Source organism: Tenrec ecaudatus, chromosome 16 (assembly GCF_050624435.1).
Source record: "Tenrec ecaudatus isolate mTenEca1 chromosome 16, mTenEca1.hap1, whole genome shotgun sequence".
NCBI classification, from domain to species: domain Eukaryota; kingdom Metazoa; phylum Chordata; class Mammalia; order Afrosoricida; family Tenrecidae; genus Tenrec; species Tenrec ecaudatus.
The window spans coordinates 19,406,254-19,427,559 of record NC_134545.1 but is presented as its reverse complement, the minus strand read 5'-3'; the positions used below and the strand labels follow the sequence as shown (position 1 = coordinate 19,427,559).

The 21,306-nt window shown below is 46.2% G+C and overlaps 1 protein-coding gene and 1 pseudogene across 2 annotated transcripts in view; one reads left to right on the top strand and one right to left on the bottom strand.

Annotated features, from left to right (window-relative positions):
- Window positions 1–9,455, bottom strand: part of KLHL22 (kelch like family member 22) — a 33,872-nt gene extending 24,417 nt beyond the window's left edge. Inside the window, exons 1-2 of one of the 2 annotated variants that reach the window (XM_075533715.1) lie at window positions 9,378–9,455; window positions 3,734–4,000 (exon numbers count right to left, since the gene is read on the bottom strand). In XM_075533715.1, coding sequence (XP_075389830.1) covers window positions 3,734–3,960 — 227 coding nt within the window. In that variant the 5' untranslated portion in view covers window positions 3,961–4,000; window positions 9,378–9,455. Of the gene's footprint in view, window positions 1–3,733; window positions 4,001–9,314 lie in introns of both variants that reach the window. The other variant, XM_075533714.1, reaches the window with a different exon arrangement.
- An 11,384-nt stretch (window positions 9,456–20,839) lies between these two features.
- Window positions 20,840–20,907, top strand: LOC142429976 (U5 spliceosomal RNA; annotated as a pseudogene).
- The last annotated feature ends 399 nt before the right edge of the window (window positions 20,908–21,306 follow it).

The window sequence follows — 21,306 nt, the reverse complement described above, 5'->3', positions numbered from 1 at the left end:
TAAATAAATAAATAAATAAATAACAAAACAAAACAAAAAAAAACAACCCATAAAAAAAAAAAGGTGAAATGTCAACAGATGACAAACCTCATTCTGGAGGTCTGTCAACTTCCCAAATGGACAAAAACGTTGACAAAATTCATGCACTTGTGCTCAAAGACTGACAACAAGGAACCATTGAAGAGATGGGGAAGTTATCTGGACTATCTTGGAGCTCAGTTCAGCAAATTTTATCAGATTTGAGAATGAGAAGGTGGTTGTGAAATTTGTGCTTCAGATTCTGACTGACCAGCAAAACTAGAGTGTAAGTTACCTCATCCTGCATCACAAAACATGCCGTGCTTTAAAAGACCAGCTCTGAAGCAACCCAGACTTTTTCTCCCCAAGATCATTACTGGTGACAGACATGGTGCTGTTCTTCAACCTGAAAGCAAACATCAATCAAGCCAGTGGAAGACACCATAGCCACTTCACCCAAAAACAGCTTGTCAAGTGAAATCGAGGATCAAGGTGATGCTCATTGTTGGGTTTTTTTTAATGTGAGGGGGATAGTGCATTCTGAATTGTTCTATCAGGTCAGACTGTTTATCAAGCTTTCTTAGAGGTTCTGAAAAGATTGTGTAACCATGTGACATAAAAGGCCTGATTTGTGGCAGATGGGACTCGTTTTACCATTATGACAATGCACCTGCTCACACAGCCATCTCAGTGAACCAGTTTTTGGCAAAAAAACCAGTATGCCTCTCCTGCCCTAGGCACGTGTCTCACCTGACCTTGCTCTGTGCTACTTCTTTGTTTCCTCAAATAAAGAGGGACATGAAAAAACAGCTATTTGCTGACTTAGAAGAGATGAAGAAAAAAGAAGGAGGTGCTGTCAATTATCCAAACAAGAGAATGAAAAGCGTTTCCAAGAAAGGAATTGCAGATTTGACAAATGTATTAAGTGTCATGGAGAGTACTTTGAAGGTGATAAGGTTGTATTGTAAAAATATTTAAATACATAGCTTTTTTTGGGGGGGGTATACCCCCTAGTGTACATGCACACACACAAAGATTTACTTCATGTAATCGTGAAGGCTGGCAAGTCCCTGTCTATGGATCAGGTGTCAGGCTGATTGACTCATGGCTACATGAGCTGAGGAACTCATAATGTGCTGGTCATATGGCAGGCTGCTGGCTTAGGTAGCATGCATCATGTATTCAGATGCAGAATTGAGAAGGTAAACTTTGTCATAATAGCCATCTTGGATGCAGGCCACACCCACAAGGAAATCCCTTTCAAATGACTGGCTACTGACATCAAATCATAAAATGGATGATAATTGCACAGTATCAGCCAAACCACTGAGAACCACGGACTAGCCAGGTTGACAATTAGCCTTACTCATTAGTGATCGAAACACACTGCTGTTGTGTCGGTTCCAACTCAAGGTGATCCCGTGTGTGTCAGAGTAAAACGACTCCACAGGGTGGTTCCATGGCTGATATTAGGGGATGTAGATCACCAGGCCTTTCTTCTGTTGTCTCTAGGTAAACTGGAACCTCCCTCCTTTCTGTTAGCAGCTGAGCATGTACACCTTTCATGGTTGTTAGGTAATTACAACTCCTAGCAACCTCATGTGGCACAGTGTTAATGCCTCCATAAGGTTTTCTTGGCTGTAATCTTTATGGGGGCAGATCACCAGGTCTCCCAAAGTCACTGGGTGGTTTTGTTAGCATTTGAATGCTAAACCATTTGTGCTATTGGGGATACTAGTCTGTACTTTGTACCTTACAAGAGAAGAGAGCCTCACAGTCGGTGTACTGTGCAGTTAGCAGTCCAAGACTTATACTCACTGGTTACATCAGGAGGGTTCCTTGTTTGTAACTCTGGGAGACAGAAATCAAAACCACAATGAGGTACCACTTTCCCTCAACCAAGAGAGTTAAGAATAAAAATGAAATGGAAAAGAAATATTGGTAAGGAGGCAGAGAAATGGAAACCCTCAATTGTAAAATAGTGTATCTGCTCTGGAAGAGTTTGGTGATTCTTCAAAAAAAATAACACACATATAACCTATGACCAAGCAATGGCACTCCTAGGTATAGGTATATACTGAAACCTGTAAGTAGCGCTGCAGACAGAAACACATATACCAATATTCATTACTGCACTCTCGGAGTCACTTTCCTGGGCATATAAAATGAGGGTAGTGGCACCCACCTTCATGGGGTTTCCACACACTGCAGATGACAGTGATAATGATGTGCTGATGTGCTAATAAATCGATCCATTTAAATCATAGGTATTTTATGACAACCAGTACAGAATCCAGTGGGTGAGACAGATCAGCCAACAGTTTTTCCTCGTTATGTCAAGTGCTGGGAGGGGGGGTATGCTGGAGCTGAAGGGAACCCTTGTGGGACTACTGGAAGGGTCAAAGTCTAAGTGCGAACTGAGGGAGAATGTGGATAGCTGAGGAGGGAGCAAAAAACGACACAAGGTGACTCTAAAACCCACACAGCTATGTGGGAATTGTCATATAGTCCATAGTCATAATCACCCATGCCTTAGGCTCCTCTACAGAAACCTTGAGAAGTGGCATGTATGGAGCACCTTCCAGTAGCATTACATCAACACTGTGTAATGAGGGGCCAGGGCAGGGAGACATGCTGAAATACTTAGGGATGGGGTAAAGTGCCCAATGCCTTAACAAGGAGAGAGGGAGAGGCGTGTGCAACGGCAAAATGCTAACAACTGGCATATACTGCGTGTGTATGGAATTCTTTTCTCAATTTTTCCACAGGTCTGAAATTTTCCAAAGTGAAATGTTGGAGATAGAGTAGGTGAGGAATGGAAGCCAGAGTAAAGTAGAAAGCAAATCTATTTTATACCCAGTTATTACTCTTCTGCACCCAAACAAAACTCACTGCCATTAAGTCAATTTTGACTCATAGTGATCTTATAGGACAGGGTAGAACTGTCCTATGAGTTTGAGCCATAACTCTTTCCGGGAGTAAAGCCTCACCTTTCTCCTATGAAGCTGGCTGATGGTTTCGAACTGCTGACCACAAGATTAGCAGCCCGATGCAATAACAACTACACCACCAGAACTCCTCTGATATTGTACTTATAGCAAAATAACCATTTTTATAAAATGCAGAGTTACAAGTAGTGGCAAACATGACTCTTTTTTTTTTTTTTAAACAAAAGGAGAATAAGAACAAGAGACTAGACAGCTGAAGAGTAACAAGGCACTTTCTAACCCCTTACGACTCTGGGGCTTGTTCGCTGAATCACAACAAGCAGTGAGTGGGGAGGACTCTGGAGTCAACATGAGGCAGGGGCTTCTGCTGGAGCCCCACCCCCAACAGTCCACTACATGTGAGGATGTCTTCCAGATAGGCTGGCATTACTTTACTCATAAAAACAGGCTGTGCATGTTGAGATATGTTTTGGTGACGGACACTTTCTAACAAGGGGAAAAAAACCAAGAACCAACACTTTTTATTGTGAATTGGGTAAAGGTGCACAAGCATCAGTTTCACATGCAATCATTCATACGCATTGTTTCATCTCATTCACTGCTGTCCCCTAGCAGCCCACTTGCTCCCTGTTCCCGTTCGCCTTCCTTCTCTAACTCTCCTGTACTTTGTCCTTGGGCCAGGGCTGCCCTTTTGATCTCCGGTGATGGATCACTCTTAGGAAAACGAACATTTCTAGAGAAAAAGCCCAGTTTGTGGGTAAACTCACCTGAAGTAATCACAGGATGCAGCTAGCAGGATGCGATGGGCTTCAATGTGTTTGCCCTCCACCACCAGGACGACATCGAAGAGAATCCCGCTGTCTCGGAGGGCCAGCAGCCCCCGGAGCAGTGCCTGAGAATGCTGCGTGCTCCGGTAAGTGTTGTTGATACAGTGCGAGTTTGAGGGCTGTGGAGGCAACTTGCAGAGCTGGGTGAACTCTTGGTCCTCTGCCATCCTGGCAGCCTCACGAAGACTTCACCACCTCAGCTGTCAGCTGGCAAGAAAGGACACAGGGTCAGCAGGGAGGTAGTATCCACACCATTCATACAGAGCTGGCTAGCTTGTCCCACAAGCACTCTTATGGAAGGAATACCTCCAGCTCACCTGCGTTTTATCCATGGTCTCCCCAAAGTCCAACACCCCACCCTACTTTTGGTCCAAATTTGGGACTTCTTCATGCATGACCTATGGCCATTCAAAAAAGTTTAATTTCTTAAACCTTTTTGGGGTCTCCAATTTTAGCTTCTGCAGCATCACTGTGAAACAGAAGTGGTAACAGCACTCTAGTGCTACTACCACAGAAATCCCACAAGTAGATGGATTTGACAGGCCAAAATGGATTCTCTCACAGTTCAGGATGTTATAAATCTGAATCAGGGTGCCAGCTCTAGGTGAAGGTTTTTTTGTTGGCTCTGGGGGAAGGGAAGGTCTTTGTCTCTTCTCAGCATTTGTGAGCCTGGTGTTCCTTGAAGATCTCCATGTGTCTGCTTAAACCTGTCCCCTGGGTCTAGGTGGTTCACAGCACAGGAGGCTCTGGGTCCTAAGGACATGCCCTGCTCTAGGATTTTCCTTCTGGGTAGTACAAGGTCTTCCTCTTTATTCAATTCTCTTTCATCTCCTCTAAGATAAAAAGTGATGCAGATTTCAACCAAGGAAAGCTCTATTGACAATGGATCAGGGCTGTGACCTTATTAAGGGGTGTTGCATTTCACCCTAAACTAGTTATGTGCATTACTGGCAAGAGGATCATAAGCGTGAGGACTGCATATTATTGGTGGCAGGAGAGCCAGTAGATGGATCTGCAGGGCTGCCCCAATCTCAAAATCTGTCTTCTCTAATTTTTACTCTATTTTTAAAAGTTAAAAAAAAAGACATAGATTTAAACATACAACTTGTCAGAAAGGAGGGTCTCTTCTCCCACATTCTCTGGATACTCTTATGTCAGCCTGGGTCCCCGCTGCAATTGGTCACTCTTCCCACCTTCTCCCCTGTACCTATCCCTGCAGTCTAACCTACCCCTCTGCCTTTGTCTGAACTTCTGTCTGCTGGGCCACCTGCTCCTTCTTCCCTAAGGCCTCTGAGATGGTGGTAGACCAGACCACTCCCCGATAACCACCTCTTCCACTTGGAATTATCTTTTGCCTTGGAAGCTCTCTTACAGCAACATTTTCTTTCTGACCTCTTCCCTTCATCCAATACTCTCTTCTCCACATCCTCAGTTCCCTGCAGCACCTCCTCAACCTTGACACCTGAGTCAGCAGCTCTTTTGACTACCGTATTTTTGTTACTGGTACACCACTGTCTTCCATGTCAGAAACCTTATGGACTCAATGATAGCCTGTACCTGATTACATTCTCTAGTTCCAATTCTTTCTTCTCTTCCCTTTCTCAGCCAGCCACCCCCTTATTCCACTTGATACCAGCTGGGTTGGATAGGTCATGCCCCATTCTTCCCTGGATGCTAAATGACAGGGCTCCTTCCATTATACAGTTCAAACAAAATATTCACTGCTATAAAGTCAATTCTGACTCATTCCAAACTCATTGCCATCAAGCCAATTCCAACTTATAGTAGTCCTGTAGGACAGGGTAGAACTGCCCCTGTGGATTTCCAAGTCAGATAGTTTTGTCTTTCTTCCAAGGATTGGCTGGTGGTTTCAAACTACTGACCCTGTGCTTAGCAACCCAACGCATAACCACTACATCCTATGGAGATGTGAATCAAACCCCCCAAGAGATGATAAACACACACACCCAGATGACATGTTGAAAAGGATGTTACAAAACTGGAGCCCTCACCCACACTGGTGGGCAAGCGCAGATGCCAGGAACACAGACAGAACGCTGTATATCAGCGTACTTCGGTACATTTTCACAGTGGTCAAAAAGTGGGATCAACTGAGATGTCCTATTGATAGAGATGAACCAACAAAAGGAGAAATATGCCTACAATGGACTATTATGCTACAACAATATGGATGAATCTTGGAAACACTATGCTGAGCGAAACAGTTGTTGCTAAGAGGGAAAGGCTCAAATGATCTCATGTATATGAAGTTATGTTTAGAAACCAAAGTCTATTCATGGTTATCAGGAATGGCATGGAAGGGGAAGGGGGAAATTTGTGCTTGGGGCGCAGTTAGTTCATGGTAATCATGGGGGGTGGAGTCTGGGAAATAGTGACAGTGACGGCACAGCATTGGGAATATAATCAATGTCACTGGACTGGACTGTGGAGGAGGTTGTATCAGCGAATAAATGTTTCGGTGTACACAGGGGAAAGTCAGAAAGTATTGCTCCCAGGGTCTAGAACATGCATGCCTAGTTTATTCCAAACAATATGTATCTGAACAAGTCTCTGATCAGTGGATGACTAAAAGACAAATGCTCTCAGTAACCTTCTCAGTCTTATTAGAATACCTTTTTTTAAAAAGAGGCCTAATCAAAACAGTGGTTTCCAAGGGAATCTGCTCGTCAGGTTCCATTCAAGAGAGGGATTAGCTCAGAAGGTTATAACAATTTTGGGGGGCTCTAAAGGAGTCATATTTTCTGGAGAAACACAGAATAATCATGGAGATTTGTTATGAATGTTTTAAGAAAATGACATCGATGAGGAAAAGCCCAAGAAATTTGTACCATGGAAATCTGCAGAATCCCAAGAATGAACCTACTCATTTTTTGAAGGGAAAGAAAAGCTTCCTTATTGGAAAACCTTACCCCCTTCGTGCCTGCAGCCCTTCATTTATTTTTTATTTGTCCCTCAAAATCAAGGAGCACTTAAACGGAACCATCTGACTCCCTTGGGGATGCCAAAACTGCCATATTCTGGCAGTGTGAATGGAAGAACATAGAATTCTTTGCATCCAGTTGGTTTCAACTCATAGTGACCCCATGTACAGTAGAATAAAACACTGCTGGGTCTGTGCTGTCCTCACAGGACTCCGAACTGTTTCATTCTACTGAGAGGGAAAGGGTTTGAGAGCTGGAACCACCACCTTCAGATGTGGAAGATTATCTAGAGGGAGTTATTCAACAATAGTTTCACATTGTGATATAGAAGGTTTCTATAATTCTGGGGCAAGGCTTTTTAACAAACTCTTGTCTATCTTCATCAAAATTAGAAGGAAAAACAAAACACCATCAGTAAGAAGATAAAAAAAATGAGGCTATAATAGGAAATGATCTATTAACCTCTGTATTTTGTTCAGTTTTATCTCTTTCATCCAAAGGTTCTCAAACTTATTATCGAATATGTGGTACATGTATGATTCAAATTCAAAAGGCATAGAAAGGTATACTGTGAAATTTAAATTTCCTTTTCACACACGACCCAGCCAGATCCTGTCTCAGAGACAACTGCTATGTCTTTTACTTCTAGAAGCCATCTATATGGCCGCCACAGGCCAAGTCTAATCTCCACTATCTTTCTTTCCTTTTTACTAGCTTTTGCATATGACAACTTCATTTCCCTCCTACAGAACATTGCATGGAAAACCCACGTTTTATTTAGCCACTCCTCTTCAAGCGGGCAGCTAGGTCTCCTGTTAGCTGTTACACTTGCTGGATCCCATATGCAGCAATTATCTGGGGAAAATTTTCTGGACACGGAACTGCTGGCTCATTTCTCTCTAGTTATCTTTCATTTGGATGGCTAGTGCCCCACTGCCCTTTATCACAATTGTACCAATTCATTCCACCACCAGCCAGTGTTAAGACGATGATTCCCTACTGTGTAGCTTAGAACAGTATTTATTTTTAATCATATTTAGTAGATGAAAACGGCAAGGGAAAAAAAGGGGATGGGGACACACAAGCCAACCCCAGTTTTTCGGAGTATAACTGTTTCTGTCATATATAAGATTTAAATATTAAAATGTACATAAAAATTGTAAAGAAAAAAAATGGATACACCATGAAAACCCTCTGGGACTCTTGTTATGAGTCAAAATCTACTCACCAGGCACCATGCAACAGCATTTTAAAGATATTATTTGGTCTGGGGACTGAAAAAAAATTAAGCCAAATGCAAGGTATTCTTTGTGATTGCTTTCTATTGCCTACCCAAGTTTCTGAAGGAGCCTGGGGACTTAATAGTTAAACACTCAAAGGTTGCCTGGTTCACACCCACCCAGCTGTTCAGGAGTAAGACTTGACAAATGTGCACCAGTAGGTCTCACAGCAGAGAAAACGAGAACCATATGAGGCAGTTCTTCACTGTCACAAGGAGCCATTAAGAGACAAAATTCATTCCTAGGCATCCAACATAACACGACCCAGAAGACCCTTCCCTAAATCAAGGGCCCTAGCATCCCAGATTCCAATCTGCCTCAGCAAGGCCCCCTCCACTCTGTACTGCACCAAGTTTTGGGGGGTGTGGGTGGGGGGTGGTGTCCAATCCTTAAGGTGGGCTCTGCCCGCCCCCACCCCTCCAAGCAGGTTCAAACTGAGAGACATTAAAGGAATGCCTCTAAATTCCAGGATGGCAGAGTTGTGAGCGTTGAAGACAAATTCCCAATTCAACAGTCATTTGCTAAGCAGACAGGAACTCTTCTGGAAGAGTCCCTCCAAATGCTGAGCTTCAGGACCCTCCCCCCTCCCCTCCCCCGCGCCCACTTTGGCAACTTGAGGCAAAGGCCAAGACCAAGGGTGCAGGGCAACGCTGAAAAGGATGTGGATCTGGTTTCCCGGGGCAAGGAGAGTTCTGGAAGGAATTCACTGAAATGTTGTGCTGTTTCTCCCTCCCCCCTCCCCCCACTCCCACAAGCGGCTCCGACTTGGTATTTTGGGACCCGGAGGCTGGGCACAGCCCGCGCGACACCCAGACTTCGCCCAAGACATGGGGCGAGCTGGCGCGGCTGCACTCGAGGGCGGCAGTCCCGGCCTCCCCGCGCCCGGTAAACGCTTGGCAGCCGGCGACGCCTCCAGAAAGCGGCCTGAGTGTGCGGCTGAGGAAACTGAGGCTCGTCGGGCCCAAGGTCACGCGGCGGCGCCGGCCCGGACCCGCCAGCCTGTTGCAGGCCCGGCAGTGCGGCGCTCCAGGTCTCGGCCTCCCGGGGGGCCACGTTCGGGCGCATGGCGGCCGCCCGGCAGGGCCCGCCCGAGCAGCCGGTTGGCTCGCAGAGAACCAGGAAACTCCCACCTCGATGGGGCGGCGGGCTCAGTCCAGACACCGCTCCAGGGGGTTCGCTCGGCCGCGCCCCCGCCACGTCAGGCCGCGGTCTCGCCTCAGGCCGCCGCCCCCGCGCCCCGGGCAGCGCCCACCGCCGCGCTCTCCCGAAGGCGCGGAAACCCGCCCCCAACTCACTCACCCGTGACCCGCACCCCGAGACGCCGACCCCGACGGCCCACACGGCCCGCGCCTCGCCGCTCACCTGGCACAGCCGTAAGCCGCGACCGCACTCGCGGGAGGCGGGGAGGGGCGGGGCTTCGCGCGTCACGTGGGGGCGCCGCGCAGGCGCCGTGCAGGGCGCGGACGGCGGCCCGGGGGGCGACGCCGTCCGGCGCGCGGAGAGGGCGGCGCAGGGGGCGCGGGGTCGGCTTCCCGCCGTGAGAGGCGCGTTCTCGCCTCCCCTGAGGTCTCTCCGGGGAGGGGCGCTCGACCGCTCGGGTCACCGCTTGATCCGGCACCTGGCGGGGACCGAAGGAGGCAGCGAGGACATGAAGGCTTGCCTGTGGTGAGGGTCACGCGTGGGAAATCCATCTGCCCGCCCTTCGGCGTTCCCGCCTTATTCTCCCCCCCCCCCCACAGGCCTTTTCCTGCCGCGACTGTGCCCCGGGCGGGGGTGGGGGAACTCAGGAGTGAACAGGTGCTTGCTTTATTTTCTTGTTTACTGCGCTTCCGCAGTAAATCCCATTCCCAAACTGAAGGCCAACCAGATCCGATCCTCCCACATGCGTCGTTAGTGGCCCTCTCCAAAAGCTAAAGCCAAGATCACATCTCCTAGTCCCTGGGGGTTCGAGAATGATACTTACACAGTGCCTCTGAGAGGGCGGGGAAGGGAGTGCAGACTGTAAGCAAATGATGGGTGAGAGGTAAGTAAGCCCACGGGAGAGGGTGTAGGACAGTAGAGCCATTTTCATTACCGAGATGCCAGAGCAGGAGTGGGTGGATTGGTGAGGGGCAAGGTTAGAAGCCTGTGGACAGCCAAGTGAGGGCCTTTCTGGAGAGGATCAGGTTGGAGGCACGTACACTACAGCCAGGCATGAAACATGGAACCAGAGGAAGTGTGAGGAAGTGAGTGGGTTGCGGGCAGAAGCACCAGGCCCATTGGTGTCCCATGGACACCAAGCGAATAGGGACTCAGAAGGAACAGAGAAGGGGTGAGCTCAAAGACTTGTTGACAGCTAAGATGACTTTGCACCTTAAAAGGAGAGGGCACCTCCCCTTTTTTTCTGAGAACCCTGTAGCTGCATCCTGGAGAACTTTGGTGGGTTTTTGTTGTTGTTTTTTCTTCAGGAGCCCCTAAGAGTGGCAGAAGCCAGCCTTTAGGGACTCAGGGGTGAAAGGAGGTCAGGATGGAGGACTGCTCAGACAAGCCTAGTCTTTGAGATAAGAGGGACAGATAAGATTACAGGTTGAGATTGGTTTACTACGTTTTTCACACTTAGGGGAATAAAAGAAGCTAATGAGTGTAGTGATAGGAGTGAAAGCATCCAGGAGTGAGGATGGGGGCTGATCCAGACAAGGGGTGGGAAACATACCCTTCAATCATCTCTAAGCTCAGGGACTATCTCAAAATGCACCACAGAGAAGATGAGTGGTTCACCTGCTGGGAAGTTGTAGAAGAGGGGATCAAAGAAGCCCTCTGCAGCCATGATATACAGGAAATTCTGATATCCCCCCCCCCCCATGGATGCCTTTGCTTCCTAAGAGATTGTTTACTGAGATTAGTAGCTTTACAGCTGCATCCCTTGGTACCTAGAACAGGGTCTGGTACTCAACAGATGTTAAGGAAATCCAAATAGAAGGACTTAAAATACAGAGACAGACAGTAAGCCTCAAGTCAATGCAGGATGTCACAAAGGCAAAGAGTGAAAGAGTTTGATGGCAGCCAACCTAAACAGATAAACAAAAAGAAAGCAATTGAGTTTTGGAGGCAAAAAAGATCGCCAGTAGTCTTATTATATAAAAGTTTTCACATTCAGAAATATTAAGATCACAGCTAGAGACAGACCTTCAATGGACAATGATGGCGACCTTTAAGTTGCAGGGCACTTGGGAAAAGCATTTTTAAAATTTAAGTGTGAAGGCTTAAGCGTATGGAACAGTTTAATCAGCATGTCATGCCTTTTGCTCTTCTACTACAATTCCCCCCTCTACTATCAATCATCCTTTGTTTCCTTGTCCTCATCCTCTTGCAGTGCCCAAACCACCAGGAAGATTACAGCCTAGCACAAAACTAAAACCACCAGGTGTGTTCCAGCCCCGCTTGTGGGGTCCTTAGATTCAGACCCACCTAATGGCTCCCAACAAGAAGCACCAGGTGGTTTCCTTGACCTCAAACCAAACCACTAGCAGACTGCCTCGTATGGGGTAGCTAGTGGGAGGTCCTGTCAGTCCTTGGTGGGTAGGTACAGGGGGAGCTACAATGAGCAGCTCTGCCCAGTGAGTTAGAATCAACTCCTTAGCAGTGGGTTTGGGTTTTCAGCTCTTCTTTAAACACTGATATAATTCCCAGGTTCGCACCCTGATCACCTCGGTTGCTTTGAAAATACATATCATCGGGAGAATTGGCTCTAGTCAATAGTGTAAAAAATTCCCAGGAAGGGGAATTAAATTGCAAAGCTTGGCAATTCCATGTGTGTAAGCAGCATGAGTATTCCCTAATTGAATTTGTTCCCACCTGAACTAAAAAGTGTTTTTGAAAAAAAAATACATATACACTCGTGTATAAGCTGTGGTGTTTTTTTTAGCACATTTTAATGCAGTTTTTGTGGTAAAATTAGGAGCCTTGGCTGCTATTCAGGTCAGCTTATACTCAAGTACATAGGTATATTAAGAGCCCAATAGTTAGGTGAGAAGGACATCAGTAGCCAGCACCCAAAATAAGAATAACTTGATAAGGACTTGAAAGAAACATCAATTTCAGTAAGCGTAAAATATATGCAAAATGCCGAGTTTAAAATAAAAGAAATGCTTGAGGAGAGGCAAGATGACTGTAAGCTGTTTCATATTTTTGTTCCCTCAAAGAAACATGCATGAAACTCAAGCAAAAAACTGAAAGAACCAACTTTCTCAGTCATAAAAGAACATATATTATCTCACATATATTAATAGGCAAATGAATAGACAGCAAAGTTTGTTAGTGGCTATTGGAGATTGGACTTGTTATCAGGAGGTCCTAGTCCCTAAAGAAGGTATGATTGACAAAGTAGAAGGGTTCATGGCTAAGAGCTCAGAATAAGATAAATCTTAAATTTAGCTTGAATATGTCATAAAATCAAGGGACAGCTGCCGACTTCTATAGTTAATTGAAAGCATAAATTTGTACTGCTAAAGTTTAAAAAGACGTGCAATAGAAATATTGAAACTGAAAAATGTTACTGGAGGTGTTCACTCACACTTAAGCAGGCAAAAGAAATAATCCGTGAATTTGAAGCTATCAGTTGCCATGGAGTTGATTCTAACTCATGGTGGCCCCGTGTGTGTCAGGGTAGAGCTGTACTCCTTAGGGGGTTTAATGCCAGATACTTCAGAAGTAAATCAGACCTTCCAGGGCACCTTGGGGTGGGCTCAAACCCCCAACCTTTTGGTTAGCAGGTGGGAGTTTTAACTTTCGCACCACCAATTTTAAGACTAGACTCCCCAATTTTCAGATTGAACAATTGAAAATTTCAAGTCTGAGGAGTAAAAATAATAATAATAAAACAGAATGAAGAAAAGAGAACAGAGATTTGTGAGATGCCATCAAGTGGGAAAATGTGGGAGCCAAAGAAAGGGGTAGAAATAATACTTGGGTAAGTAATAACCCCAAATTCCCCAAATTTGACAAAACATGAATCTACACACAGAAGCTCAACCAATTCCACAGAGAATGAGCCCAAAGGGATCCACAGCAAGACACTTTACAATGAAACTCTCAAGAACCCAAGATAGAGAATCTGGGGAAGAGAGAATCAAGGAACAAAAAGTATTACAAACACACACACATACAAAAATACATACAAAAATTAGCAAAACAGTGAAGTAATAACCCTAGCCTCATCTAAGGACAATTCGTTCTTAAGACATGGCCTGCCTTGTTACTTGCCCTCATGACGAGATCATGAGTCCAGCTCATAAGCACTATGCCCCCAGGGCTCCAATGTAAGTATAATTTGTTATATTTTCTTTAGTAGTAAAACCTGAAGCAAATCAGTCACTTGTACTTTTAATCCCAAACAACAGGAATGCTTGCTAAAGAGTAACGTTAGTCCATTGTACCATTACCACCTGAAGTCCGACAATGACTGACCACCAGAGCAGAAAGCACACCTGATACTAACCAATATCCTCTAACTTAGTTACAGAGTTAGTACTGTGCCTTTTCCTAATGCATACAATATTTCCTCCTCTCTCCATTTGTTGGACTGAATCCACTTTGTCTCTGGAAATACCATTCAATAAAAATCTCCATCCTCCCCACCCTACCCCTCCCCTGCCACACCTGTCTAGTGAATTGGCTTAGTTGCAACAGGCAGCCTGCATGAACAACTGCGTGAACACTAACCATTGTACTTGCTGGATCTAAGATAGCAAAGACAGTCCTAGGAGAATCTCTTCAGGAAACCTCTGTCTATCCTCTAGCCTTGCTCCTCTTCCGGCTTCTTTTTTGTTCCCCAAAGTCAAAGAACATTCCCAAAACGCATGATTTGAATCACTCAAGGATGCCCAGACTGTCAACCTGACATGGCAGAGGGCACACTTAGGGAAGCCTTAGTCAGAAACACTGTCTTCCAGAGCGTACTGATCTATATGGAGGAAGTATGGAGGAATAATTGTATTCATGTTGATATTTTTGCTGAATTCGAGGTTCTGCAACAATTTGTGATTTCCTTGTGAGTGTCTGAAGCCCTGGTGGCTTAGTGGTTACTCTTTGGGCTGCTAAGTGCAAGGTCATCAGTTTGAAACCACCAGCTTCACCTCTGCAGGTGAAGGGGCCTTCTCCTTCTGTAAACATTTACTGTCTCAGAAACCCACAGACAGGCAGCTCTACCCTGTCCTACAGGGTCGCTATGAGTCTGCATTGATTTGATGGCAGTGAGTTTGAGTGAATTTCTTTGAGCCAGCACTTGGCAGTCTTCCGGGGACCCAGGGTGTACAGAGATGCTGTGGATTTATTTGTTGCGGTATGAAGTGTTCGGGAGAGCTGTTGTCCTCTGAAGGAGTGTATCCGGCCCATCCCTTTGGTGTGGACTGGGGTCACCATCACCAGCTGTCTCAGTCTGGCTCCTCTTGTCCCCTGGGGACTGAAGGAAGCCAGGCACATGGGGCCCCTTTATGAGTAGGGCAGGGGCAGGCATGGGGACTGCAGGATAGTGGGTTGACAGCTCCTCCACTCTGCTTGACTTTTTTTCAGCACAGTGAAGGACCTGAGCAAGTTTCTGGGTCAGAGCTGCCATGGATAGACAGATGCTGGTGTGAGGAGGAAGAGGAGGGCTTTGCAAACCCCCAGGGCCTCAGTAGTCAGTTGGGGACTGGTGGGCCCATGAGTTGGCTGCCAGACGATAAGACACTGACTTTCTCCCACGAGGGGCACCTCCCAGCCAGGACAGCTCCAGATAGACATCTCTGCACCCTCAGGGATGCCCAGCCTGAAGGTCAGGACTCAAGCCCACATTCAACATGCATTTCCCAGCTCTCAGTGGGGCGCAGTGGAGGCCACCCTTGACAGCCCCACTCACCATCTCTGACACACAGCTTGATCCTTGGGAACCAAGGCCTGAATGAAATGAGATTGGAGACCATGTTGGTCCTGAGGGCAGGGGGCTACAGGCAGATATGAGATTAGAAAGATCTCTGTAGGGTGGAGCACAGATGGGCATGGGCAGGGATTTAGGCCCTACAGGCAGTCCTGGTAACAGGTATATGGAGTTGGGCATTGTCCCAGCTGGTGGCCAGGGAGGGGAGCTGGACCAGGAGAAAAAGGGGTGCACAGGCCTGAATGTGATCTCAACCCAACTGGGGGAAGGGACCCCAGCACGCGTGGCCAGGGTGGGGGCTTCCCTGATTGACCAGAACTCCCTGGGATGGACACTGTAGTGACACGTGGCCAAAGTTGGGGCTGTACTCAGCTGAGCTGACCCAACATGCTGTTTGTCTGCCTGTCCTGATTTTATGATTCTGGCCAAGCCCCCTGATGCTGGGCCTTGCTGTCCTGCAGCAGGGGTGGGAGCTCTGCGCCTCCAGCCAGTAGATCCCTCTGACCCGCAACCAAGGTCTGAAGTTGTTTAGTAGTCTGGCCTGGCCTAAGGCTCTCGTTCCACGTCTCCTGCTCCCACCCACCACCATGGTTAATGAGAGGCCCCTACTTAATGAAAGGACTCTTTTGAATTCAGGGAAATTGAAGGCTACCTGCCACCCAAGAGGAGGCAGGAAACCTCTCTCCCTAGGGACCAGGTCCCCAGGGCCCTCCCACTTCCTCTAGGGACCAGACATGGGCTCCTCCTTTTCTCCCTAGATATCAGATGTTGGCCCCTCCCATGTTCTCATGGCACCATTTTTGCGCCATCCCTCCACCCACTACTATTTCTCTAATCAAATCCCTGTATCTTCCCATTCTCTCTAGGGACAAAGCACAGGTTTCTCTACCATTACGACTATGTTCCTGCCTTTCCCACTCTCTAGAGTCCAGACCGTCAGTCCCTCCTATTCACATTAGGGACCTGGTCCCTTCACTTCTCCTTAAGACACTAGCCCCTAACATTCTTAGGGAATAGCTTCCTCTGGCCTCTCGCACTTCCTCTTATGGTCAGACCCAGGCTCCTCCCACTTTTTCCCTAGGGACTAGACCCAGTTTCTCCCTCTTTCTAGGAATCAATCCCTTGGCCTCTCCCATATTTCCTAGGGACCAGACACCAGTATCTCCCACTTTATTTAGGATCCTGGCCTCCAGTCCATTGGGATCAGGCCCCTGGGTACCATCCATTCTCCCTAAGAAATAGGCCTCCCATCCCCACTCTCTCTGGGGACCAACTCTAGACCCATTCCATTCTCCCTAATGATCAAGTCCTTGACACCTTCCACTCTCCCTAGGAGCCAGGAACCCATCCCCTTCCACTCTCCCTAGTGTTTCAGCTAACATGGGATCTTACCCTGGAGCAGCTGAACCAATTCACTAGCTCCAAGTTAGAAGAAAAATAGAAGGTGACACCAGTGAAGAGGCTGACAAACACAAGTTGTCTTAGTGACATCCTGTTTGAGATCAGAATACAGAGAAAAATCTATAACTTTTATTTTGGAATTTACACTTTGGAGTCACAAACAGATGTTTTACATTAACTTGGGTTGCCAGGCCACCATAGGAAACAATGAGAAACAAATAAACAATGCAGTTCTTTAAGCCTTAGGCCAGTCTCAATGTTTTTGTTGACTAGCTAGCAGGGCTTATTTTTTTAATCCAAAACCAAACTGCTATCAGTCAATGCTGACTCATAGCAAACCCCTGCGGGTTTCTGATACTCTGTTTACAGTGGTGGAAAGCCCAGTCTTTCAAGTCCTGCCAGCTGCTGGTTTCAAACTGCTGACCATGCAGATTTCAGCCCACTGCATAATCACTACACTACCAGGGTTCCTATCTTTTAAATCACTAACAGGCTAATAAGATAGTGATAGATTAACAGGTTAAATCACTAACAGGGTAATAAAAGCATTATCTCTCAGACTCTTTTAAATGACTTCTGCACCCAACCTGTTTGTCTTTGAGCTATGTAGGAAGTTAGAAAAATTCCATAGAGACTGCATTCAGTAAAGTATCATAGGCTAACTGCATTTAGTAGTTTTTTCTCCTAAATACACATAAGTAATGTAACTTGAGTTACACTAGGGAACGGGTCCCTAGCACCTTCCACTTTACCTAGGAACCACCACACACCCCTCCCCCAGGTGACCAGCCCCACCTCCACTCTGTCTAGGAGGACCAGGTCTAGGTTCCTCCCACTCTCTCTAGGGACCAGACATAGACCCATCCCACTCCCCCAGGCAACATGATTTCCATTCTCCACACTTGTCATAATGACTAGGACCACATCCCCTCACACTCTCCCTAAATCCCTGATGTGGGATACAAAAGGGTTTTCACCCAGGTTGTCGCCCCCAAATATATGTCAGACCTAGGACGATGCTTGTATCACATGGTAAATGTATACTTGGCAGTCAGTGCAAGCTGCTTAGAGGTTATTCTCCCTGAGGGTTATCAGCCATCTAGATCAATCAGACTGTATAATCTGTCCCACCCTAAGTAGGGCTTACTCCCTTCTGTGAAGGATAGTGTCTTGCCTCCCTGAAGGAGAACTCAAACACAAGGTCGAGCTCCCTCCAGGATGACCGAGGTTAGGCTGCCTTCTTGAATCTAGGGTCTGCCCATCAGACGTCCCACTTTCAGCAGAACAGTCCCGGTTTTTAACAATTTTTCCCGAGTCCCACAGCATTTTAAAGTCGATTTTTGGAAAGAATGCACAACAAGCTAGGGTATACGGTTTTCAGCTGCCATGTGGCTATTTCGCCAGGATATGACATTTATCAATGGGGTCCCGCTTTACCAATGTTAAAATCTGGTCACCTTAAATTCTTGTCACATGTATACCCCTAATCCCGCCCCTTGCTATTACATGTACACCCTTAGCTCATCTCCTTCCTGTGATCCCTTTGCTTATTGTACAACCCCTTCCTGTTATGTATGTTATCTGTAATCGGGGGCTTGCACGTCCCTAAGTTTATATAGGCCTTGGTCGGAAATAAAGAGGCTCTCTCCCTTCTCCTCCTCTCTGCAGATCTGACTGCTGAGTTCATGGCTGTCCTGGAAGTGAGCATGCTACCATAAAATGTGTCAGGCTCCCTTATCTTCTATCTCGCCTATTCTGTATAACTTTACTATGATCTTTATATATTATTGCTGTATAATTGCTTCTACAAACCCTGGTTGTTAGAGGCTGGTTACTCTGACACCCTGATGACTTGTTGAATCTCTTCTTGAAACAGCCTCCTGGCTCGGGGGAACTAGACTAGCAGAAGTGTAAGACATTATGAGCTCATTCAAGGTCATGGTCAAAGTCCTGAAGGTGCTGGTGACCTTGAAGGCTCCTTGGAAGCTGGGTGAACTTGGAGTGGGGGGTGACTTCATCTATTTGAACCTTACTCTGGCTTACTTTGAGGAATAAATGGGACAAAGATGGAGAAGTGCTTCTAAATGGTCAGTTATCTGAAGGATGGCATATATTGAAATAGATAAGCTTTTGTCACAAAAGCAGAACTGTCACAAAAGCACTTCACTCCTAAGGCATTTCCCCCCTCCTCCCCCAACCCTCTGACCCACCTCTGCTAGCCTGAGTTAATCTGTTTTAGCATCACAAGGGAATGCGGGTCTGTAAGTACCCTTAGGACGCTTACCCCTCTCTTGTCAAGAGAAGTCAATGTCTTTCTCTGGGGACAGGCATGTTTATTTTCCCTGGGGAAGGGGGAGGGGGAGGGAAGCTGAAGAAGAAATCCAGGAATAGGATCATAAAACAAGGTGCCTGGAACTTTACCTAAATAGACTTTTGTTTTACTTCTGTCAATACTGCTTTCTTAGTGAATATGAATTTTAAGTTGCTTTTCTTCTGCTTTCTGTATTCTGCCCTCCCTGAATAATATAAAAAGGCTTGGCCAGAGAAGACAGAGACTGCAGTACAGTAGACAGTTCCTTTGAACATCCCTCTGCCGCCTGGGCTAGCCTGATAAAAATAAAAACTTCACATAATTTAAATTGGATGTTGGTAGTGGTCTTCATTTACTTGAACCCTCAACGTATGTATAATAAAGTATATGTATGTATAATATGTATGTGTGTATGATATGTATAGAATATGTAAATATACGTACCATTTGTATGGGAATGTTAATATAGTACCCATATATGTATATGTAATAATTGTTGTTTTGTTGTCTGGTTGTATACTGTTGCTTTGTTTTCCTCTGTCTTATTTTCGTGCATGCTATTGTCTCCACAGGTCTGTCTAAATAAGACAGGCTGGATGAACTATCTGGAGGAAAAACAACGGGACCGACAATTCCGGGGGGGCTTGGGATAGGGGGAGGTGGGGGTTAAGGAGGTGGTGTTAACAAACACAGGGACAAAGGAACAACATGGGACTCAAAATGGTAGTGAGGGGGGAATGGTAGGCCTGGTAGGGAATGATCAAGGGTAAGGTTACATAAAGAAGATGTATAGCTGTAACCCAGGTGGGAATGGAGCATGGTAGTAGGGCAGGAGGAAAGTCAAGGGAGATGGAGGAAAGAGCTAGGAGTCAAAGGGCATGTATGGAAGTCTAGACAAAGACATGTACATGCAAATATATATATGAGGATGGGGAAATAGATCTATGTGTCTATATCTATAGGTTTAGTACTAAGGTGGCCGAAGGACCTTGGGCCTCTACTCAAGCACTCCCTCAATGCATGAATACTTTCTTTTATTAAATTGGCATTCTACGATGCTCACCCTCCCCACACAACTGCTGAAGCCAAAGTGGGTGAACAAGTAAATGTGATGAAGAAAGCTGATGGTGCCTGGTTATCAAAAGAGATAGTGTCTGGGGTCTTAAAGGCTTGAAGGTGAACAAGCGGTCGGCCATCTAGCTCAGAAGCAACAAGGCTCACATCGAAGAAGTACACCAGCCTGTGCAATCACGAGGTGCCAAAGGGACCAGTGTAAGGCATCGTGCAAAATCTCTCTCTATATATATATATGTATACCATAGTTAATGAAGGGGGAAGTGCAGAGTGGAGACCCAAAGCCCATTTGTCAGCCACTGGAGATCCCCTCACAGAGGGGTTCTGGAGAGGAGATGGGTCAGTTAGGGTACGATGTAGTACAGATGAAGAACACAGCTTTCCCCCAGATCCTGGATGCTTCCTTCCCCACAACTACCATGATCCGAATTCTACCTTGCAGGACTGGATAGGACAAAGGTTGTACACTGGTGCATATGGGAGCTGGAGGCACAGGAAATCCAGGGTGGATGATACCTTCAGGACCAGGGGTGTGAGGGGCGATACTGGGAGAGTAGAGGGTGAGTGGGTTGGAAAGGGGGAAACGATTACAAGGATCCACATGTGACCTCCTCCCTGGGAGATGGACAGCAGAGAAGGGGGCGGGGGAGGGAGATTCCGGATAGGGCAAGATATGACAAAATAACAATCTATAAATTATCAAGGACTCATGAGGGAGGGGGGAGCGGGGAGGGGAAAAAAATAAAAGGACCTAATGCAGAGGGCCTAAGTGGAGAGCAAATGCTTTGAAAATGATTAGGGCAAAGAATGTACGGATGTGCTTTATACAATTGATGTATGTATATGTATAGATTGTGATAAGAGTTGTATGAGCCCCTAATAAAATGTAAAAAAAAGAATATGCATATATGTAAATATACATACCATCTGTATGGGAATGTATAATGTAGTACACATATATGTGTATGTAATGAAAAAACATGTATATATCACAGATTATACACATGTATGCATAATAAATGTATATGTGTGTTTAATCACATGTGTAATAAAGACATGTATGTGTAATTACGTATTGTGCAAATATGTGTGTATAATGAAGAAATTTGCATCAAGGAAGAAACATATCAAGAACGTGGCATACTCTGGTTTCTCTTCAAATCGTGTAAATCTTTCAACTTTTACTAAAGCTTTCCATGGAGAGGAACAAGTTAATAAAAAGAAAGAACATGATCCACACACTGCAGAGCAGCAGACCTACTGGAGCTCATGTACGTGAGTCATGTCAAGTTTGAGGCGCTTCTCAACTCATGCAGCTGCCGGTGCGGGAGAAGCAGGAAGATGAACTAGGAGGCAGGAGGTGGGAATCACAGGCCGGTGGAGGCCGATTTGAGTGGATCTAATCAGCAAGCAACATGGCAGGCCGCCTACAGCTCCCAAGGCTGTCAGGCCGCATTGTGCCCTACTGACCTAAGTCCCATGGACCCAGATGCAGGATCTGGGTCAGTAGGACAAGGCTGTCAGGCCACATTGTGCCCTACTGACCTAAGTCCCATGGACCCAGATGCAGGATCTGGGTCAGTAGGAGGAGGAGGAGGATAGCCAGTTTTCCA